Source organism: Myiozetetes cayanensis, unplaced genomic scaffold (assembly GCF_022539395.1).
Source record: "Myiozetetes cayanensis isolate MyiCay16 unplaced genomic scaffold, myiCay2020 scf3, whole genome shotgun sequence".
NCBI classification, from domain to species: domain Eukaryota; kingdom Metazoa; phylum Chordata; class Aves; order Passeriformes; family Tyrannidae; genus Myiozetetes; species Myiozetetes cayanensis.
Window position 1 is genome coordinate 6,779,062 of NW_026087521.1, and position 18,612 is coordinate 6,797,673.

The following is an 18,612-nucleotide window of genomic DNA, read 5'->3' on the forward strand; positions in this document are numbered from 1 at the left end:
CTGTTTGAAAACTAAAGTCTAGCTCATTAGCTGGTAAATCACATTTTATTTTCACATAATTTATGAGTCCTGAGGTGTTTGGACAGGGCTTAACGTGACCGAAAAAAAAGCTGTCTGAAACATCTTTTCATTTGCTTTTGGTGTGGTACATGAAATAGTCTATTTTAGAAAGCTTTTTCTTCATGAATCAACATCATTAGCAATCAAAGAAACAGCTATGAGCATTAAATGCAAATGTTTGAACTTCTGTAATTTGCATGTCATTAATAAGCAGGCTGGCAGAGTATGGTCATAAAGTTGACTTTGAAAGTTCCCACTGCTGTTATAGCTTGAGTCAGGGCAGTAATGGTGAGATTCTCAACTCCAACTAAGGAATAGTTTTAGGGAGCCAGGAGTCCCATCATCCATAGTGAGGGGCAGCCTGGGGCTCACCCATCATGGCATGAACCTCTGCTTGCACAAGTCTTCCTTGATGAGGAGGCAGAGTTTGAGTCCCCTCCAGCAAGATCACACTTTTTTTGGCTTTATTTTCATCCTTGTGCATGGGTCAGTCACCTGCTTTATTTCTCCTCTTTCTCATCGTTGGATTAGTGGACTGCCAAAACACCAGCACACTGGATGTGCACAAAGTGGTCCTGCAGAAAGGACATTGAGCCCGTTTACAAAATCATTAATATGCTGAGAGGTGAAGGAGACTGCCCAAGGGCACAAATAAAATACATGTCAGTGCTTGAAAACAGGTCCTCAGAATTCAAGTCTACTATCCAGAGGCTTAAAAACCAAGGAGTAAGATTGGAGAGCTGTCATTGAATTATTAGTAAATTGCCTTGGGGAAGCCAAAGTAAAAGACCTTGTAGAATGCAGATACCTAGAAGCAGAAAAAAAATCAAACAGAATCAGATCAAGTAAAACTAGTTACCTTGGCAAGTCAGGTTTCCTATGTCTAAACTTCATGATCTGGATGGTTATTTTCATTATCTCAGTGAGCTGCAACTATCAGCAGCGTGATACGAACCAAACTGACAACTGGGGGAAATGACTCTTCTCTCTTTGATTAAAAACAATCAATAATGCAGAGTGAAAGCCTTCAGCAGGTAGGAAGGGCTGAGGACTCAGGGGGCATGAAGGAGAAGGCCAAGTGAGCAAATCAGAGCAGCTTTTCCCTCCTCTCCCATGGCTGCCGGCAGAAGCAGCGGGGACACGGCTCTGGCTCCCAGGCAAGTGCAATAACTCTGCCGAATATTGCAATCTATAGTTCACTGACCCCAAATGATTACTGCACTCCTCTCATGCGTTCAGTAATTTTCTTTCCTGATTCAGCGGGATTCAAGTGGGTAACCCAAAAGAAACAAAACTCTTTAGCCCAGCTTGGAAAATAGAATAAAAAAGGTGAAATCACAGCCACCTGGTTTCCCCCCTTGTCTTAACATAGTGTTGGAGAATTGGTTTTAAAACCTCCTTCAGATCTAGCCACAAGGGTATCCACCTCATTGATGCGCTGTGAAAGGGTCTCATAGCTAGAGAGGCATTTTGAAACAACATCCAAACAAACCTGCCAGTGCAAACTTGTGCCCCAGCCCAGAAAGGTGATGAGGGACAGGCTGAGCCCCTGAGGCTACTCTGGTGCTCCCAGAATTCACAGAAGCCCTAAAATACTGGCTGTGGTCAAGCAATTATTATGACATTAAAACAAAGTAATTTCTTCAAAGACATATAACACAGAAGAACCAAGAGTCCCAGGAATTTGCATAGGCAGAATTTTGCTGCTTTAAAGCCATTAACCTTTGTGCTATGGCTACACGTCCTTGTGAAAAGTTCCTTTCCAGGTCTCTTTTTGGTTCCAAAAATTTACTATTTGATTTGATTTATTTCAATCATTAAATTATTTTCAACCCATGGGTTTTCTCACTTTTAGCCTTCCAATTCTGTCCCCAATTCCACTAGGTAGGAGTGAGGGAGCAGCTGTGTGGGGATGAATTGTCAGCTGGGGTTTAAAACCTTGACAGTCCTCTAGGTTTGCTGGTCTTCCTGAACTGTTCCAGTATGATCCCACAGCTACCATTCAGCTGGCTACAACCACCACCATGCTCAAGTCAGTCCCTTAGCTTAGCCCAAGGCCAGAAAGTGACAGTGAACAGACATTTAATTGTTCAAATATTCAGTGCATGAGGCAAATTTTTGTGTGAATATTTCATATGGACAATTTTTAAGTATAACACTACTCTCCAGTGAATCTGCTCTATCCAGAAGACATCACTTGTGTTGACCACTAGAAATCAAGAAAATAACATGGGTCTTCCCAACACAAGGTGAAGGGTTTATTTGCAGTTTAATATTATTTCCTGGTTTTACTGCAGGCAGCAGCATTGTCTGTTGCTGACACTGTAACACAGATGAGTTTTAATTCTGTTCAGCACAAACACGTGCATGTCCAGTAGTCAGCAACAAAAGCAAAACAGACTCAACTCCTATAAGCATCAAACACAGCCTGCATACCCAAGTTGCATAAAAATGTTTGGCACAGTATAAAAATTTATAGCAACCCTTCTAGTGTGAGATGGATCATAGCAAAATCTTGATTTGACTAAGTGTTTGATATTCTCATGCAGCCATTACTGCTAACAGGATTCATAAGTCACATTCCTTTAGCATATGCAACTTTAAATGAGGACCATTCACTTCGTATTTAAATCTTACTATAAATTTCCTCAGAGGAAAAACTGCAATGGATGCAGTCATCCTTACCAGCCAGGGGAGACAAATGTCCAGTTTACAATGATACAAAATATTTGGACTCAAGAATGAAAAGGAAAAATTAATTTTTTTACCATGTTTGCAAAGTTTCTGTTACAATAAAACTCCTGACCCCAGTAAGAATCCAGGGGCCATACTAATGCAAACACAGCAGCAGCATGGTGGCACAGAGATGTATGACTGTGAGAGAGGCAATAAGGTTTAGATGATCCCAGCTGATTGTCGGGATGTGGAAAGGGAGATAGCAGTGAATTCCTAGCAGGAGGCCAAGTCCTGTTTATAAGGGGGAAAGAAAGCAAATCCACCTACCATTGTCAGTGATGCCCCATCCTGTGCTAAAAGCTTAAGCACAGCTTCAGAACGTGACATTTCTGGGTTTTTTAGACAGCTGCATGAATAGTGCAGTAGGGAATGATAAGACTACCTCAACTGTCAGAATTGAAGCAGCTGAAGTTACTGTTCCTCAGCTGACACCTAGGAGTTAAATTTTTTCTGCTGCAAAGAAAAGGAAAATCAATTCACCCAGACTGTCAAAGAAGAGCACAAAGAGCAGAAGGTGAGCGTCCGCATGCCCAGCTACCGCACCTCAGCTGGGCTGCAGGTAACACCTACACTGGCCTGATCCCTTGGATGGCAAAGATCATCCCACAGAATCCCATTCCAATTCCCTGCAAGCTTAATTTTCAGCTACAGTTATCTTGACTTCTGTCCCGTGAGGGCTTTTCTTCCCCACAACTAGCAAAGGTTATTTTAAGAAACACAGAGACCTGTTAGGACAAGAGAGCCATCGATTTCTGCTTCCCAGCAAAGCCCTTCAGACTCCTAAGGGAAACCTCTGATGGGAAACATTTCCCAAAACTGGGGAACAGAATATTAATCTGTAGAAGCAAAAACAAAATTTGTTTCAGCTGTGGTCTGTATCTTGAGACACCTCGCATTAGGTTTTAAATGAGAATATTGACAAAACCCAACTTAACTCAAAGAGGGATTTAAAGATCTAATAGTGCCTCTCTTGCTCTCACCAATTTGGGACTCAGTACAGTTCGTACTTGCTGCTTACCAGCAGGACACCTTCAGATAATTTGATTCTGGCAATAACACAACCCTTTTTCTAATCACAGCAGAGTCCCCCACCAGATCTTGTGCTCTGGAAGCCCTCGCTGTGGTTTCTCACACCGTGGTGCCTTTGTACACGCTGCAGCTCGTATCTGCCACGTACAGCTCTACATGAGAGAAATTAAGACACTTTATGTGAAGCTTTGAACACTTCTCTGAGGGGAAGCTGCCTTCTTATTTAGACTGCCAGGACCAGAATTGAACTGAACAAAGCTGTAGTGGAAGAGACTTGGAGGAGAGAAAACTTGGTTTTTTTCCCCACAAGGAGGTCCTTCCAGCCCACTGCCTGGGGGAACAAGGGACTAGTCCCCTAGGGTTGCTCACATATTTTTGGAGATCCAGTGGGAATCACAAGCTGCAGCTTGTTAGCACACAAAATAACCTGAGCAGTGCTGCAGAGGGCCAAAGCAACTTTAAAGGTTTCTGATGAATGTGTATGGTCTCCTGCAGGTGATGCCTCTGGAGGAATGAGGTGTCACCAGAGCTGCTAAAAGGCAGCTGCTGTTTGGAGGGCTAGTAGTAGAACCCCCAAACACATTGCTTGGTTTTTCATGGGGACATTGCCTCCGAAGAAGGAAATCACCATCATTGGCACTCCTAAGCCTGCGGGATGTGAGCTCTCAGGAGGGCTCCATAATTAGGCGTTCCAGAACACATTCCCCTCTCCTGCCAGGACCACAAGGAAAGGAAGGATCCAGAAGGCATATCTTTCTGCTTACCCTAAGTTTCCTGGTCTGGGAAGCACTCAGTTGGATGATAGGAGCCCTGTGCTCCACGTCCCTGCTCCCTGGATGAGTCTCCACTTTTCTTACCGCCTGTTCTATACAAACACAAATGTGCTGCAGGAGCTGCAACAAGCATTCCCCTGCATTCCCACTTCCCAATGGGCACTGCCCCTCCACTGCCTCTTAGTCCTTCACGCTACTGAAAGCCAAGTAGTTCCCTATATTCAAGTCATTTTTTAGGAACTGCAAACCTGGTGAGCATCCAATGAAAATTATTTTTGACCTTTTAATTTGAATGAAAGCTTAAATTTGTCATTGGAGTTTCATTTTTAAGCGTGTGAATTAAACAGTGATAGAAAACCCATTTTGTTGACACTTGGTGTTAACAGGAACTGAACACTTCATCCCACCAGTGTCTAATATGCAAGACCAATTGCTCTATGGCTGATTTATTTCTCAGTTGTACAGTGCAATTAAGAGAATAAGCCACATTTCAGCCAAGAGAGTAGCAGCAAGATGATGGTATTGCTGAGTTAGCAGATGTTTGTCACAGGGAGATGCTCAGCATACTCCTCACAAGATTTGGGGGCCCAGTTTCGTGATGCCTCCATACCTGTGCAAGTTTCCAGCTCCTTTTAATCACAGTCCAGTTCCCTCTGCATACCTTTCTCTATCATAATGTCTCCTCATTTCTTGTGTGTTCAGCTCAAGCACTGCACTACAAGTGTTGTGAGACTGCAGCCTTCCCCTTCAGGGGTGACCTTCTCAGTAACTATAAGCCAAACCTGAATATGAATATTTATGCAATAAACATATCCAAAAGCTTGTTCCATGAAACAGAGACAAATACTGGAAATAAAACTTAAAAATAAAACAAAATAAAAACTACAAGAACACACAAGCAACAGTCTGAAATGTCTTTCCCTCACATCTTGTCATTTCTCCATGTTAAAGAGACCAATTAGACCTCAGCTAGAAGACACATGGGTAAAATTAACCATACATTGTGCCCTAGCTGGATTTCTGCTTGAATTTATCACAGAGCACCCAGCAAGGCTGTGAATAAATGTCTTGTGTAGAAAAGCAGTTCCTCTCCCTACTGCAAATGTTTAACAGCATTAACATTGTCAGCTTCTCCTGTGTTGTCCCTCTGGTTCCCCTTAACTTGGTGGATTTCTGCAGACAGCAACAGAGATGTGAAAAACCACCTGAACAGAACCAGACTTTTCTGCAGCGCCCTGCACCCTGTTTCTTTGGATTTGACTCCATCTCCCTTCACCAAACACTCCCCTGCAGCCCCCTTGTTTTATTTCTGCAGCATCCTTAGCCTGTTGCTTGGTCCTTTGCTTCCACTGCCTCTGAAGTGACATGCTGTAACCATCAGCCATGATGTCCTCTCCGTGTGATTGGACTATTACCATTAGAGACTTTGAAATAGGAGAGCAAGTGCTCAGCCTTGGGAAGACACAGGGGATCCTTTTGGATTATGCTGAGTGCCACGTACAGGCAATGCATTGCAAAAGGGGAACAAGTTGCAGCAAAACGGACCTTGGTTTCTCTGAGCACCCAGAGAGCTGACTTTTCCTGGGAGCCAGGTATGGGCTGAGGAAATGATCACTCAAAATGTCACTTCCAGCAAAGCCAGATTCAGATTCTATACCACCAATTTTTCTTTCTTTTGGAGCCAAATGCAAAGCCCTGGACAATCATTGCCATTTCAAAGTGAATTTAACCATTGTGCTTAAAAGCCACTGCTGTCAAAAAGAAGGGCAGAAACATAAAATAGAGTCATTAACCTCCTGCCACTGAAGTTACTGGTCACATTTGCTTTTATTTCAGCATTCAGGTCTAAAGTATTCTCAGAAGAAGAATCTTAGAAGCCACTCATAGGGTAAAATTTACACCTGCTGATTGATCAAGATTTTAGTGATTGAATTTCCTAAAAAAGTAGCACATCCATGTTTTCCCATCTGTTCAGAATTCACTGCTGTGGTTTCTATCTCTTGTTTTTTATTAAATAGCCTTTACCCTAGAGAAAATAGTTCTTTTGATGTTACAGTTGACCTTTCGGGTTTACTCTACATAAAATTTTTCCCCTGAAGAAGGTTTCCACCTCTGCAAAAAAGGAGGGAAATTAAAACAACTCTCTTTTTTATTTTCTTTTTTTTTTTTCTTTCATTTCTAGCTACAACCTACATTTAAATCAGTGCACAAAGGTAACCAGATTTTGCATCAGCACTTTACATTTTCCCAATAAGTTCTCCTATATTAAACAATGATCCTACAGGAATAAGCAACTCCTTTTGAAAACTTGTTTTTTACTTATTCACTGTATTCCTGTAAGATTTTGGCTTAGCTCTCCACAAATTATCTTTTAATGAATCCATCTCCTGAGTATTAGGGATGGTAATGATACTTCTGTTAGGAACATGTGAGGAGGAATTTCTCACATGGGTATTTAGGATCATACCATACAAACAATTACCAGCATTCAATGTCTGCAGAAAATCAAGAGGCAAATCAGCAGTGAATGTCAATTATACATCTGCAGCATCACAGAGGCAGATGGCACTTTAATTGTACATCCGAATCATTATGGACAATTTTCCCCAAGCCAGCCTCACTGAAATATTGGCTTTAGCACCTAAAAATATCAAGACAGGATATGTGTGCAATGACTCATCTAAGAATTCATTTCAGTTTGAAGATAAATATTCCACCAGTAAACCAATAACAATCTCCAAGATTCATAGCTCGAACGTGCCGTCTTGATCTAGGTAAAAACTTTTATTGATGAAAAGCAATGGGGTGACTGTACTGCTCATACCACTCAACTCAGAGTGTGAAATTGTCAAAGAGTTGGAAGATCAATGAGCCAAATTCTTTTGATTGCATCTTTAGAAATTGGAAATGTCATGGAGATAAGTAGAATAATATGGATTTACACTCTGTTCCCAGCATGACCCAAAGAGAAGAAAGCTCAAATCCTTCTCCTTCAGACAGGAATGGTTTTGTGGAATGGGGAAAGTTTTATGGAACTTAAACAGTCTCAACTACACCTACTGACCATGGAAAATCAATTGACACCAGCCTACATATGAAAGAATGACTCTGACTACCCAGAGACAGTTGTGCTAATGCACAAATACCAGACGTGTTGTGAATGCTTACTTAATTAAAGATTATTAAAAATTAAAACTGACTGCTCTCTTATTCAGAGATTACTATATATTATTCAATTTACAAAAGCTCTGGCAATTAAGCCACCTCCTAATTTATTATACATGGACAATGATGCAGATTCCAAATAGGATTTGTGATTTGTTCCTTACTCCCTCCATGTACAAAACCGCTGTGGTTTTTCAGTTTGTCCACATGTTCATACAGTCTTAAAATGTCCAGTAACTCTCTGCCATCAGTTTACATTTTATCATGCTAGTGGATAGCATTCATTTCCTCCTCTTCTCCCCAAATATATTCAGGGTTAGTAACAACAGACACATTTTATTCATAGTGTGAGCACAGGTGCATTTTCTTGAAAGAAATGTAGGAAGTTACTGTTGAAACCTCTTTTTGGAGGAGTATCTCAGGTAAATCCCTAAACAGAGACAAACTAAACAGGAACATTCAAAACAGAATCTGGGTCCAAGACAGCAGGCACCTCTGGACTTCGCAGCTAAGGTTTAATTCCTACTAGTGAATCAAAGATGTCACAGAAATTTCACATGGATGACTCTTTATTTAGCTCTTCAAATTTAAATGGGGCATCCAAAAATGCTAAACTCTCTGAAACGGCCTAAACACTACCTGATCAGAGAAGTCTAGTAGTACAACTTTGATAAAAGAATGGCTCAAAACATTCCCACAATGCAAAAACATTTGTGATGAAACTAGTGTAAGCAACATGTTTAGTTTATTATTTCTTACAAGACAGTGAACAGCAGCTACTGCAACTGATATTAGATACAGAGGAGATTAGATAGAGAGTTCAAGAGAGGCACTCCATCAGTAAGGGACTCTGAACATGTAAGCCTTTACTTACACATTGCGGTAAAGATGGTGACAAAACAAGTTTCTGTATTGATCAAGAGGGCAATACAGGTCTCTTCTTATGGAAACTCCTGACTACAAAACAAAATTTCAAAGTGGAAAAAACCAAAACCCACTGCTAGGGATGTCAGCAAATTACAAAACTTCCCCATCACTTTCCTTGTGCCATCGCTATATCTTCTGCTGTCTGTAATTTTGTCTATTTGAAGCTTAAGTGCTTCCTCACACCACCATTCAAGCCAGCAGTCTTAGAATACTGATTCAAGGACTTTTGTCTTGAATATACTCATCCTATTTTAAAGATATGATTAGAGAAAACAGCATTCCACATAAAGCTGAATTTAATATAGTAAATAAGTGCCATTATTATTACTAATGTCTTGCTAAAGGAAGGTACATTCTTCTGCTCTGGGAAATCTGACCCACAGAGTTGTTTGAGGAACAGCAGAAACACAAATCTCCCTAGAGCTCCTTCTTGATCTGGAAGTTAGAAGCCCTTCTGTAGGCAATGGGATAACAACAAGAAAAGCTTGTTTACATGAGAAGGCTGATTTTGGTCCATCACCCAAACCTTGGGAATGCAATCCAAATCAGAGATATCAGGACATAAACACCACTGGTTTGACACTGTGCAACAAGTGCCACATTTGCTGCACATCCACCCACCCCAGAGTCTGTGCCTTGCTGCTAAAGAAGCCAACATGAGGGATGTGGGTTGGGTTTTTGCTCAGTCGTTGTCCAGCCCCACAGGATTGACTTTATGAGCAAAATCTGTGTCAATCCTCTGGAAAGGCCAATATTTTAGGCCACGTAAAGCTAAGCAAACAATCTCTCAAACACTCCAATTAACTGATCTCTGGTTTTACGAAGGTGGTCAAACTCTGACCCCCTGAAAATTAATGTAAGTGCAGAATAATTGAGAACAGCCTTTGCTGCCAGACCTCTGAAATGAGACCAGAACAGGCAAAATGGGTTTTTGAAAAGCTCATACCAACTCTTTCCTATCACAATAGCTATATAACAGCAGTAATAATGACCTTCACTAGACATTTCCTTGAGTACTAATGACCTGGGGTTAATGGCCCAAGGCACAGTTTTACGTGGTCAACTACCACAGCCAGCAATTAATTACGAGGAAATACAATGTGCTCTGACCACTACAGCTCAATTAGCCTCATATTATTAAAAAATGAAAAACTTGTCAATCTTATTTACTGCGAAGATGCCCTGGATTTTATTTTAGTATATTAGACCAAAAAAAACCACTTTGAACCTATATTAAGCCAAACATATGCTCTACAGCACTCCTCCATTAACTTCACACAAATTATGGGGAGCCAAAGCCGAGTGTCTTGCAATACGAGGATTATCACAGCCTGCCCACAGATAGAAAAATATTGTGGAGCAAGGCTCTGTGTGAATTCTGCTTCTGCGCTAGAAAAACCTCCCTAAAAATAATTTTCAGCTCTCTGGTGGTTGTAAATGGATTGAGAGAGGGGAGAACAGCAAAGGACACACTGCAGAGAGCATCCCTTCACTGGCAGGAGGTGGGCAGTGTGTGCTGGGGTAAGGACTGGAAGGGGAAGGGATGTTCTGTTTTCACCAAACTGTGTGGTGTTTCCGTATCTCTGCAACTAATTTACAAAGATAAGAGAGTAGATTATTTCTGTACCCAGCTTTGTGCTCTCCCAGTTTATGTTCATTCATTACATTTTATTATTTCAGCAAGGCTTTTGCAACATGACCTGAAAATAAAGCATTTCGGGATCAAGTGTCATTGCTCTTGGTCAGCTGTTTGTATTTCAGCACAATCACTAGCTTTTTGGGGACCTGAAAAGCTAAGGCTGAGCACAAGAGCTAGCACTAGGAGGTGCTGACTTTAATTTGGGAGTTACCAGCTTCAGTCCCATGAAGGATGCAAAAAGCTGATAAGGTTTTTGCCTGTAGATCCATTCCTCTAAATAGGTTTCTGTCATTCACCGTGGCTTTTGTGCCCACAAAATACAGACAGACACTCTGTGGATCTCTTCATGCCTGAGAGACTTCTCAAGGAACAACTGCAAGGTACCACAGTGCCTTCCAGCAAGATTTTGGAAATATCACTTCATCTCTGGCATTGCTGCTGGATAAATGTGTGCTATAAGGGCACTTAGGAGGACTCACTAATATGATTAGACCATTCAAAAGTGCAAGCAGGAGCCTCAATCGTGTTTTGAGAGCTTCAGCTTCAGACCATCCTGAGAATTCCTTTAAACAAGAAAATTCATATCACTAGAAGTTGGTGATGGGTTCATGTCAGTTTGATGCTCAGTGTCATTAAAACCTGATTGTGAAATGGCTGATTTCAACTCACTTCTGCAAGTTTCTGCGCTTGTTGTTAAAAGCAGAAAGAATTAAGACATGTAGGGGCAAAATGTTTGTGTCTGCCTTGAGGAGAGCAGGGAGGTGTTTACCCAAGTTTTGCCAGTGCTGTCAGGGGTGGAAACACACATTCTCTGGCAGCCTTTATGGTGGCTGTGGAGGGCTGGGGACAGTGTGCTGGCTGGGGAGAGCCCAAACCTCGATCCAGTCCCTCTGACTGACCCCCATCCAGCTGGTGGCTTTTGTTTTCAGCCAGACACATGAAGCGAAGCAGCCGCCTCTGGCACTGACAGATTTTGTGAGAGCCTGCAGGACTGGCCACCTGAGCACAACAGCTTTAGGTGCCACGTCGCAAAAATCTGCATTTTCATGGGATGCACTGATGAAGGATCCACGTGGGACTTTTGTACGTCTCGGAGCCCTGACGTGCCAACCACATTAGCCTGTCAGTGGGCTGGATCGCTGCCACACTGAGAAATTATGAGTACAGTAATTACGGAAGTGTGACATTCGTAACCAGAAGGCAAAGAATAGGAAAAATTGCAATTGCCCAATGTTACAAGTACTTCCATTGCATTAGTAGCTATTCATAACATTTCATTTTTATTATGGCAATTACAGCATTTTTAACATTTTATTTTGGTTTAGCGATATCAGTCAAGTTTTCCAAGGCATTTTATTTTTAAAAAGACAAAGTGATATGATTCTTTTATATACTGTCAAAAGGAGTTGTCATATTTAGTGATCTTTTCAATCTGTTAATATGTTACTTTCCTCCTAATTGTAAAAAGTCTCCAATTAATCCTAATGATAATTTACTCAAGTGCCCACTAATTCTCTTCTACAAATAGCAATGCTCTATAACACTGGGGGGAGCGGGAGTGGAAATCAATAGCCACATCTCTGATGAGATAATTTTATCAGTCATTCAGAACGAGCAGCTGGAATACAAGGCACAAACCATATTCAAAATAAAAGAAATAATAAACCTGTAATCCCTCCTACTCCTGTTTTAAAGCGCAGTAATAAACAGGGGAATTCAGATGTTCAAACATTATGGTCTGCTTCTTCAACAGCATGTTCATGCAGAGGGACAAGGAAAGGAAAATTGATGGCATGCACTGGAGCAGAATCGAAGGATAATGATTTTATAGTCCTGCCGCTCAGATGGGTAAAAGGTGACATCCACCACAGGGAAGCCAAGAGTAATCCCAGGGAGTGTTTAATCTCATTCAGCTGAATTAAATCACTGTGTTTGAAGTCCTACTGCAAGTTTACAAAGGCAAATAGTAAAGTTCAGATGGAATTCAGCGCTATGGGGGAAATTATCAACAAGAAATGGCTAAATTCCCAGTCCACGGCAGCATGCAGCCACACAGCACTGAGCAGGAATTTGCTACTCTCATCCCATCCTCTAAAAGAGCAACCAGCACAGCTCAGCTATTGCTGCTCATGAAGCCCATTAGCAAATTACTGCCTGGCTGGATCGAGGACAGAGCCAGGGAGGAAGGGAATTCCTGCCAGCACAGCTCCTCCCCAGCGACCTCCGGGTGCCGTGGCGCATTATCATCTCCCGCCCAGACCTTCTGGGAAGGCTGCAGGTGGAGCCCACACACCTGCACGGTTGAAATATCTGTGGAAGGAGTGTGGAGAGGGCTGCATAATCACCTCCCCTTGCTGCTCAAGCATCCCCACAGACCTCATTTTGGGCATGAAGCTGGAGAGGGCCAGGTGTCAGCGGCGCAGCCGGTTCCCAGGGGAAGGCGTTACTCGTTCCCAAGCAGTGCTGCTCACACCCAGACCGATGCATATCGGTCATGCACTGCTGACACGTCACACTGCTTCAGCATCAGCTGAGAGCTGCATTAACCTCTGCACCGTGCAATGGCAAGGAATGAGTGGGTTTTGTTTTTGCAGAAAGAGCGTGCCAAGCACTGACCTTCCAGGTCAACGTGGTCTGTGGATGAGGTTGCAGCGAGGAGGTTTGAATGTCAAGGGCTTTTGCACGCTGTCAACATAGAAATAATTTAAGTCTGAGATGAGAGAGGCAGAAAATGACCTCATCCTTCCACTGTAACCTTGCTGCTCCCAAGGGTTTTAATATGATCCTCCAAGCCGAGTTGTGCTGCTGCAATCTGTCTAGAGGCTTGAGGGGGACAGAACACAGCTTTATGGGGGGAGGGGGAGTAGTCCTAGGTCTAAATGGAATTTGAATGCTCTATATCTTTTTAGTTAGTTGCCAAATTTGTCTTCATAAAGGCAGACTCCAGGCATAACACTTAGCAGTTAAACATGTGAAATAATTAATGGAATATCTGGAATGTTGTGAAGTCCAGCACCTCAGAAGCTCACCTGTTAGGGCATGGCCCTCACAGCATTTAGTAAAGATATAGTTAAATCTCTGAATGTGTTTTAAGAGCAGTGCTGTACAGTTCAGTGCCATGCTCCAGAAAAATGATCAGATCACAGAGACTCACGTTGTTTTGAGGACTCCTGTGTATCTTTGCTTGCGGGATGGAAGGATAGTTCAGGAGAACCCTCTTAAAAAGAAGAACTGGAAGCACAGCAGAAATTTGGGATTTTCAGTGGACAATGACACTCAGATGCCAATTATTTATGCTACAGTTTAGAAACAGAGCAGTTTTCACAAGTCTTCCTGTTGCAAGTATCTGCCTTAGGCATTCATTGAAATGCCTTCAACCCCAGAAGAACAAGGTTGGCAGCCTTGATACTGGGCTTTTCTCACTGTTCATCCTGGGCACTGCGAACACCACAGACTGAGTTAATGCCCCAAATCCCCTGTTTTTTCTCCTTGAAATACAGAGATCACCAAGTCCCATGTAGTGAAGGTCACTCAGGATATCTCACATACAGCTCTTTTCCAGCCTCAGCTTGAATGCAGCTCAGACACAAAATAATGAATTTTAGTGTGGGAAAGCATCACACAGTCCCCTGAAATTAAAGATGTTCCTCTAAACACAAGCAGTTACCGTTAATTTACAAGTGTACTCGTTTTCTTATGTTATACTGTTATTTCTTCAAAGAAAGTATTTATATGTACAGACCAGAGACAGTAAACCTGTATTATAAATAGCAAAAAACTTCATTTTGATGGAAAGGGTGAGAGCATCTAGTTGGAGCTAACTGGAGCCAGCTTTCCTGGAAACAGAGAACCATGCTTCTCTTCCCTAACATTTGAAGATCATTTTATATTAATTGGTAAACACTGAGTTGTATGCCTTGCTCATTGGAATCTCCATTGTCACTTAACACAGATTAATTAGTGTTAGTGTTATGACCCACAGTAGTTTGAAGGTCAAGTCCTTAAGATCTATTTTCATGAGATGCAATAATGCTGTCTCAGGAGACACCAGGTATCATAACTTATTGTGCTGTTACTATCTGTGCAATCAATATGTCTGCAGCTTTAAAATTTTACAATATATTAATAAGATAGTCATAAAATCCTACTGGTATCACACTCCCATCAGCATTAATGATCTTAACACTGCAGGTGTTACTGTTCCTAACAAGACACGGTATTTGCTGTTTCATGCTTAGATGCTCCCTCCTCTTGATTCACAGAAGCTGAGGAAGCTCTGTTTTAATGATTTGATAATGCTACAGGCAGAGTTACTTTAGGAACAGTTCAGCCCAATTTACTCCACGCTGAACCAGGCAGCGTCTCTCATCTGCTGTGATCTCTGGAGCAAGGTAAAGGCAGGAGTCCTGGCAGACCAAGCAAAATCCAGAATCATTTGTGATGCAAGATATTTACCAGAACAGACAAGTTGCAGTTATATTTGCAGATTGCAGTCTTTATATTAAACCAATATCTTTATGTTAGGAAAATATAAGTTTAAGACTGAAATTCTCCTTCATTGAGCCTTTTCCCTGAGCTGGGAGGGAAAAAAAGAAAAAATAATCAATACGAACAGGGGAAAAAACCAACCTGAGTATTGAACTGTATAGAAAGCATTATCAAAATAAAAACCAATTCACTTTAGATTAACTAATTATATGGTCAATTTTTTTTTTTCACTAAATAGAAGAAGGATCTATCCACCTAAGCCTGTAGGTGTAATGAGATTCTCTGGTGGACTAACACCAGCAAGGTACAGTTCCCCACTGACCTGCTGTCAGTAAGTTGCTTTGGGCCACATCAACACCATGTCCTGGTAGCATTTACCAAGATTAGGTAAGTCATTATGAGCTGTCATTGTGGCTGGCACCCTGAAATGCCACATGGTCCCACTTGCTGTTCTTTCTGCTGGGGCACAGTGGTGCTGGATACCCATGTCCTATGGATGGTCCTTCTATAAGAACGAAACCTATACCCCAAAAATGTCCATCTTTCTTAATTGACCAGAAAGAAGCTTGGGATGAGCAAACTCCTGATTTGGATCACTCAATTTCAGTGCATTGAATCCCAGGAAGGCCAATTGATAACCCTGTACCTTGGTTTCTTTACTTGCAGCACAAAGTGCTTTGAGGTACCCCATCGAGAAGAAGATATTTTCAGGCTCTGATGCAGCACTGCCAAATGCTGCTGCTGATTATGTCTCATAAAAAGTGGATGGTTGAATGCACATTCTGCATCCTATTGCAGGGGAAATGCAGTACTGAAATACTCCTCATTGCTAAAAGAAAACTCTCACTAGAGAGTGCCCATCCAAGTATTAAAAGCAACTTCTGTGGACTTCCCAAAGGCATCTAATCTTTGAATCTCTGGAGGGTGGCAGTTTTAGAAGAAATGCCATTATAGCTGCTAATTGTGGGATGAATTATGCAAGAATTTATTATTGATTCAAGGGGAGCCTGCTCAGGCGTGCAATCAAAGCCAAGGCAGAGCAGAGGGGAAAGGATGAGCCTTCTGTAGTTAACTAAACTGATTCACAGCCCAAGAAAAATCTAAGGCAGTCTGCAAAGGGCAGTATTTTACACATCGAATCACCTTTTCAACACCCATAACCAACCTCTAGTACCAGACAGTCCTGGAGCAGAACTCATAGCATTGCATGAATCCTCTCCCAACTCAGAAATACATCCCCACCATCACCACCAGCCATCCACGGGGTCAAAGGCAGAACCCCTTTGGCTGTGGACCCCCAACTCAACCCTGCCCATTCATGTGGGTCTAGGGGCAGCCCAGGGCTGTGTCCAAGGTGAGGAGACCCAAGGAGCTGTGATTACAGGCCAGAGCTGTAGAAACACCCGACACATCTCAAAATAACAACTGGGGCAAGGCCATGTAGCCGCAAAAAGCCGTGATTTAGGAGAGAAAATTTGCTGGCAGGTTGGCACCACACCAGAGCTTGACAAGGTCTGTTCAAGGAATACAGAGATTGGTGAAAGAGGGTTTTAAGTTGAGAATTCAGAGAGTAGTGAAACTGAAAACATATTGAGCCCAAACAATGACACAGGGGTGACAAGCACCCATCAATCTATTTTTGAAAGAGAAATAGAAAGAGGCTATTTAAAAAGCCAGGAAGGCCGGAGGTAAGCAAGAGGATATAAAATGAGCTTGCACAGCAAGCAAGTATAAAACAAACCATGCAGAGGCTTAATAGCATGTTTAGCATTTTGAGTAATGGACATAAAATTTGCTTTTCCCAACTTGACCTCTGTTAACAACCTTAGGCATTACAGGGCTCTTATCCTGCAGCATTCCCTTTACTTAACTCATCATATCTCTGAGTGCTAGGGACCATTTCCTAATGCAATCAGGAGAGAGATCAGTAATGATAATTATATAAATATATATATAATGCCCATATATCTATGCATTCACACGCACACGTGCGTGCACACATGCTCCTTAGAACAACTCTCCAGCAGAAACATTACAGTGACATTTAGGCAGAAAAACATCCAGCAGAGATCTTACACTAAAACCATCCCTGATGCTGCTGCACAGAAAATGGCAACAGGAGTACAAGAGAAGGAAAAAAAAAATAAAATCAGTAAAGCTAAACATCTCTCTAATACCCCACCAAAAAGGGTTTATTTTAATTGCAGCAGAACACTGGCATGTTTCTGGAGTCAGCCACGTGCTTTGCTAAATAATCTTCTTTAAAATATTATAAATATGCAGAACTTTGAGAAGTAGGTCAGTGGCTCAACATGTTGTAGCAAATAGCTCGGATAAATACCAGTCATTACCCCGCGGTCTGCAGTCAGTAGGAGATCTGAAACACTCTGCAGATAGTTGAATGGCAATTCACTGCATTAGAGGACCATTCCCCAAGTGATACCACAGCTGAGTACCCGGTCACAGTTAACAACACACCTCTAAGCCAGCACAGAAATCAAGTTCTCCCTCTCATCATTTAAGTTGTGTCACAATCAGCAAGGGCAAAAGCAGGAGGAAGCAGGAGGATGTGGTAATTCAAGGCTGATAAAATGAACAAAATGAAAAACTGCAGCTCAGGATAAACCCTGAACACAAGTGCCAGCTCTGCCCGAAAGGTGACTTCAAAATCCTGCCTTGAGCATTGGTCCAGATGCACTAAAACCAATCTTGGGAGGAATGTCTCCACGCAAGCCCTACATGAGCCCTTTGCAAAGTTCCCTGGGACCTGTAAAAGCCAAGCAGCAGCTCACGCAAAATCATCCCGTGGATTTGGAGCCCTGATTCCATGCGGTGCAGCTCCCCTCTCCCACTCCCCCCCCTTCCCAAATGGATTTCAGCAAGCACTCACCATCAGCAGGCTCAGAGCAGATTCGGGAGCACGCTGCACAGCCATCTCCTCTCTTCCTACATACAAATCCTCCACACGACTAGGTCAGCCCTCGGCCCTCCGTCACGGCAAAGCATCCACAGAGTCCACAGCGAACTGCAGGGAGAGAAACCCCAAATCAGGGTCGGAGAGCATTTGCAAGAGGAGGAGAGGATGGATGAGGGGGTGGGGAGGAGAGGAGGGAAGGAAATAACCTTCACAGCCAGGGAAAGAAGCTTAAGCTAGGCCAAATTTTACACTAGAGAGAAGAGGAAAATGAAACAGAGAGACGGCTGGAGAAACAAGATATCGAGAACTGCAGGATATTTAAAGCTCAGGCACACGCCACCACAGAAAGCTGCAGCAGCACAGGACACATATCAAACACCTACATGAGAGGTTAGGTCCAAGACATCCTCCCCCTGCACTCGGACTGTCATTAATTGCTCTTAATTGCCACTCTCCTTCCTCCACCTAAATAAATCCTAGGTAGCACAGAACTGCCGTGCCCCTGACTCTGCATCTTCCTCCCTGCCCTGGTGATGCTAGCGCAGAAACAACGTCAAACATCGCCACGTACCGCTTCCAACAGGGTCAAACCTCTTCTCTCTTCTCGCAAAGCCCTGCTGCGCCTGGTTTGGAGAGCAGACGCCTGCATAACACAGACATGAGCAATGAGTGAGAGCAGCCAGAGCCAGGAAGCACCCGGTGCTCACTTGAGAGCAACAATTACCTTTATCATATTCGAGAGAGAGCTAGGTTACTCCCTGACCCTTTTCACCTCACCCGCCTTCCCCCCCGCAAAGAAAGTCTCTTCCTTCTCCTCCCCTCCAAATGGACTCAGCTCCCCATGGAGCTAGCACACTTCCCAGAAACATGTAATTACA

The 18,612-nt window shown here is 42.6% G+C and overlaps 1 protein-coding gene across 3 annotated transcripts in view; it reads right to left on the reverse strand.

Annotated features, from left to right (window-relative positions):
- FRMD4A (FERM domain containing 4A) overlaps nucleotides 1-18,365 on the reverse strand; it is a 365,195-nt gene extending 346,830 nt beyond the window's left edge. The window contains exons 1-2 of one of the 3 annotated variants that reach the window (XM_050324260.1): nucleotides 18,306-18,365; nucleotides 17,708-17,842 (exon numbers count right to left, since the gene is read on the reverse strand). In XM_050324260.1, the coding sequence (XP_050180217.1) occupies nucleotides 17,708-17,752 (45 nt within the window). In that variant the 5' untranslated portion in view covers nucleotides 17,753-17,842; nucleotides 18,306-18,365. Of the gene's footprint in view, nucleotides 1-17,707; nucleotides 17,843-17,940; nucleotides 18,032-18,117; nucleotides 18,254-18,305 lie in introns of those variants that run through there. The other 2 variants (XM_050324261.1, XM_050324262.1) reach the window with 2 other exon arrangements.
- Between the last annotated feature and the right edge of the window lie 247 nt (nucleotides 18,366-18,612).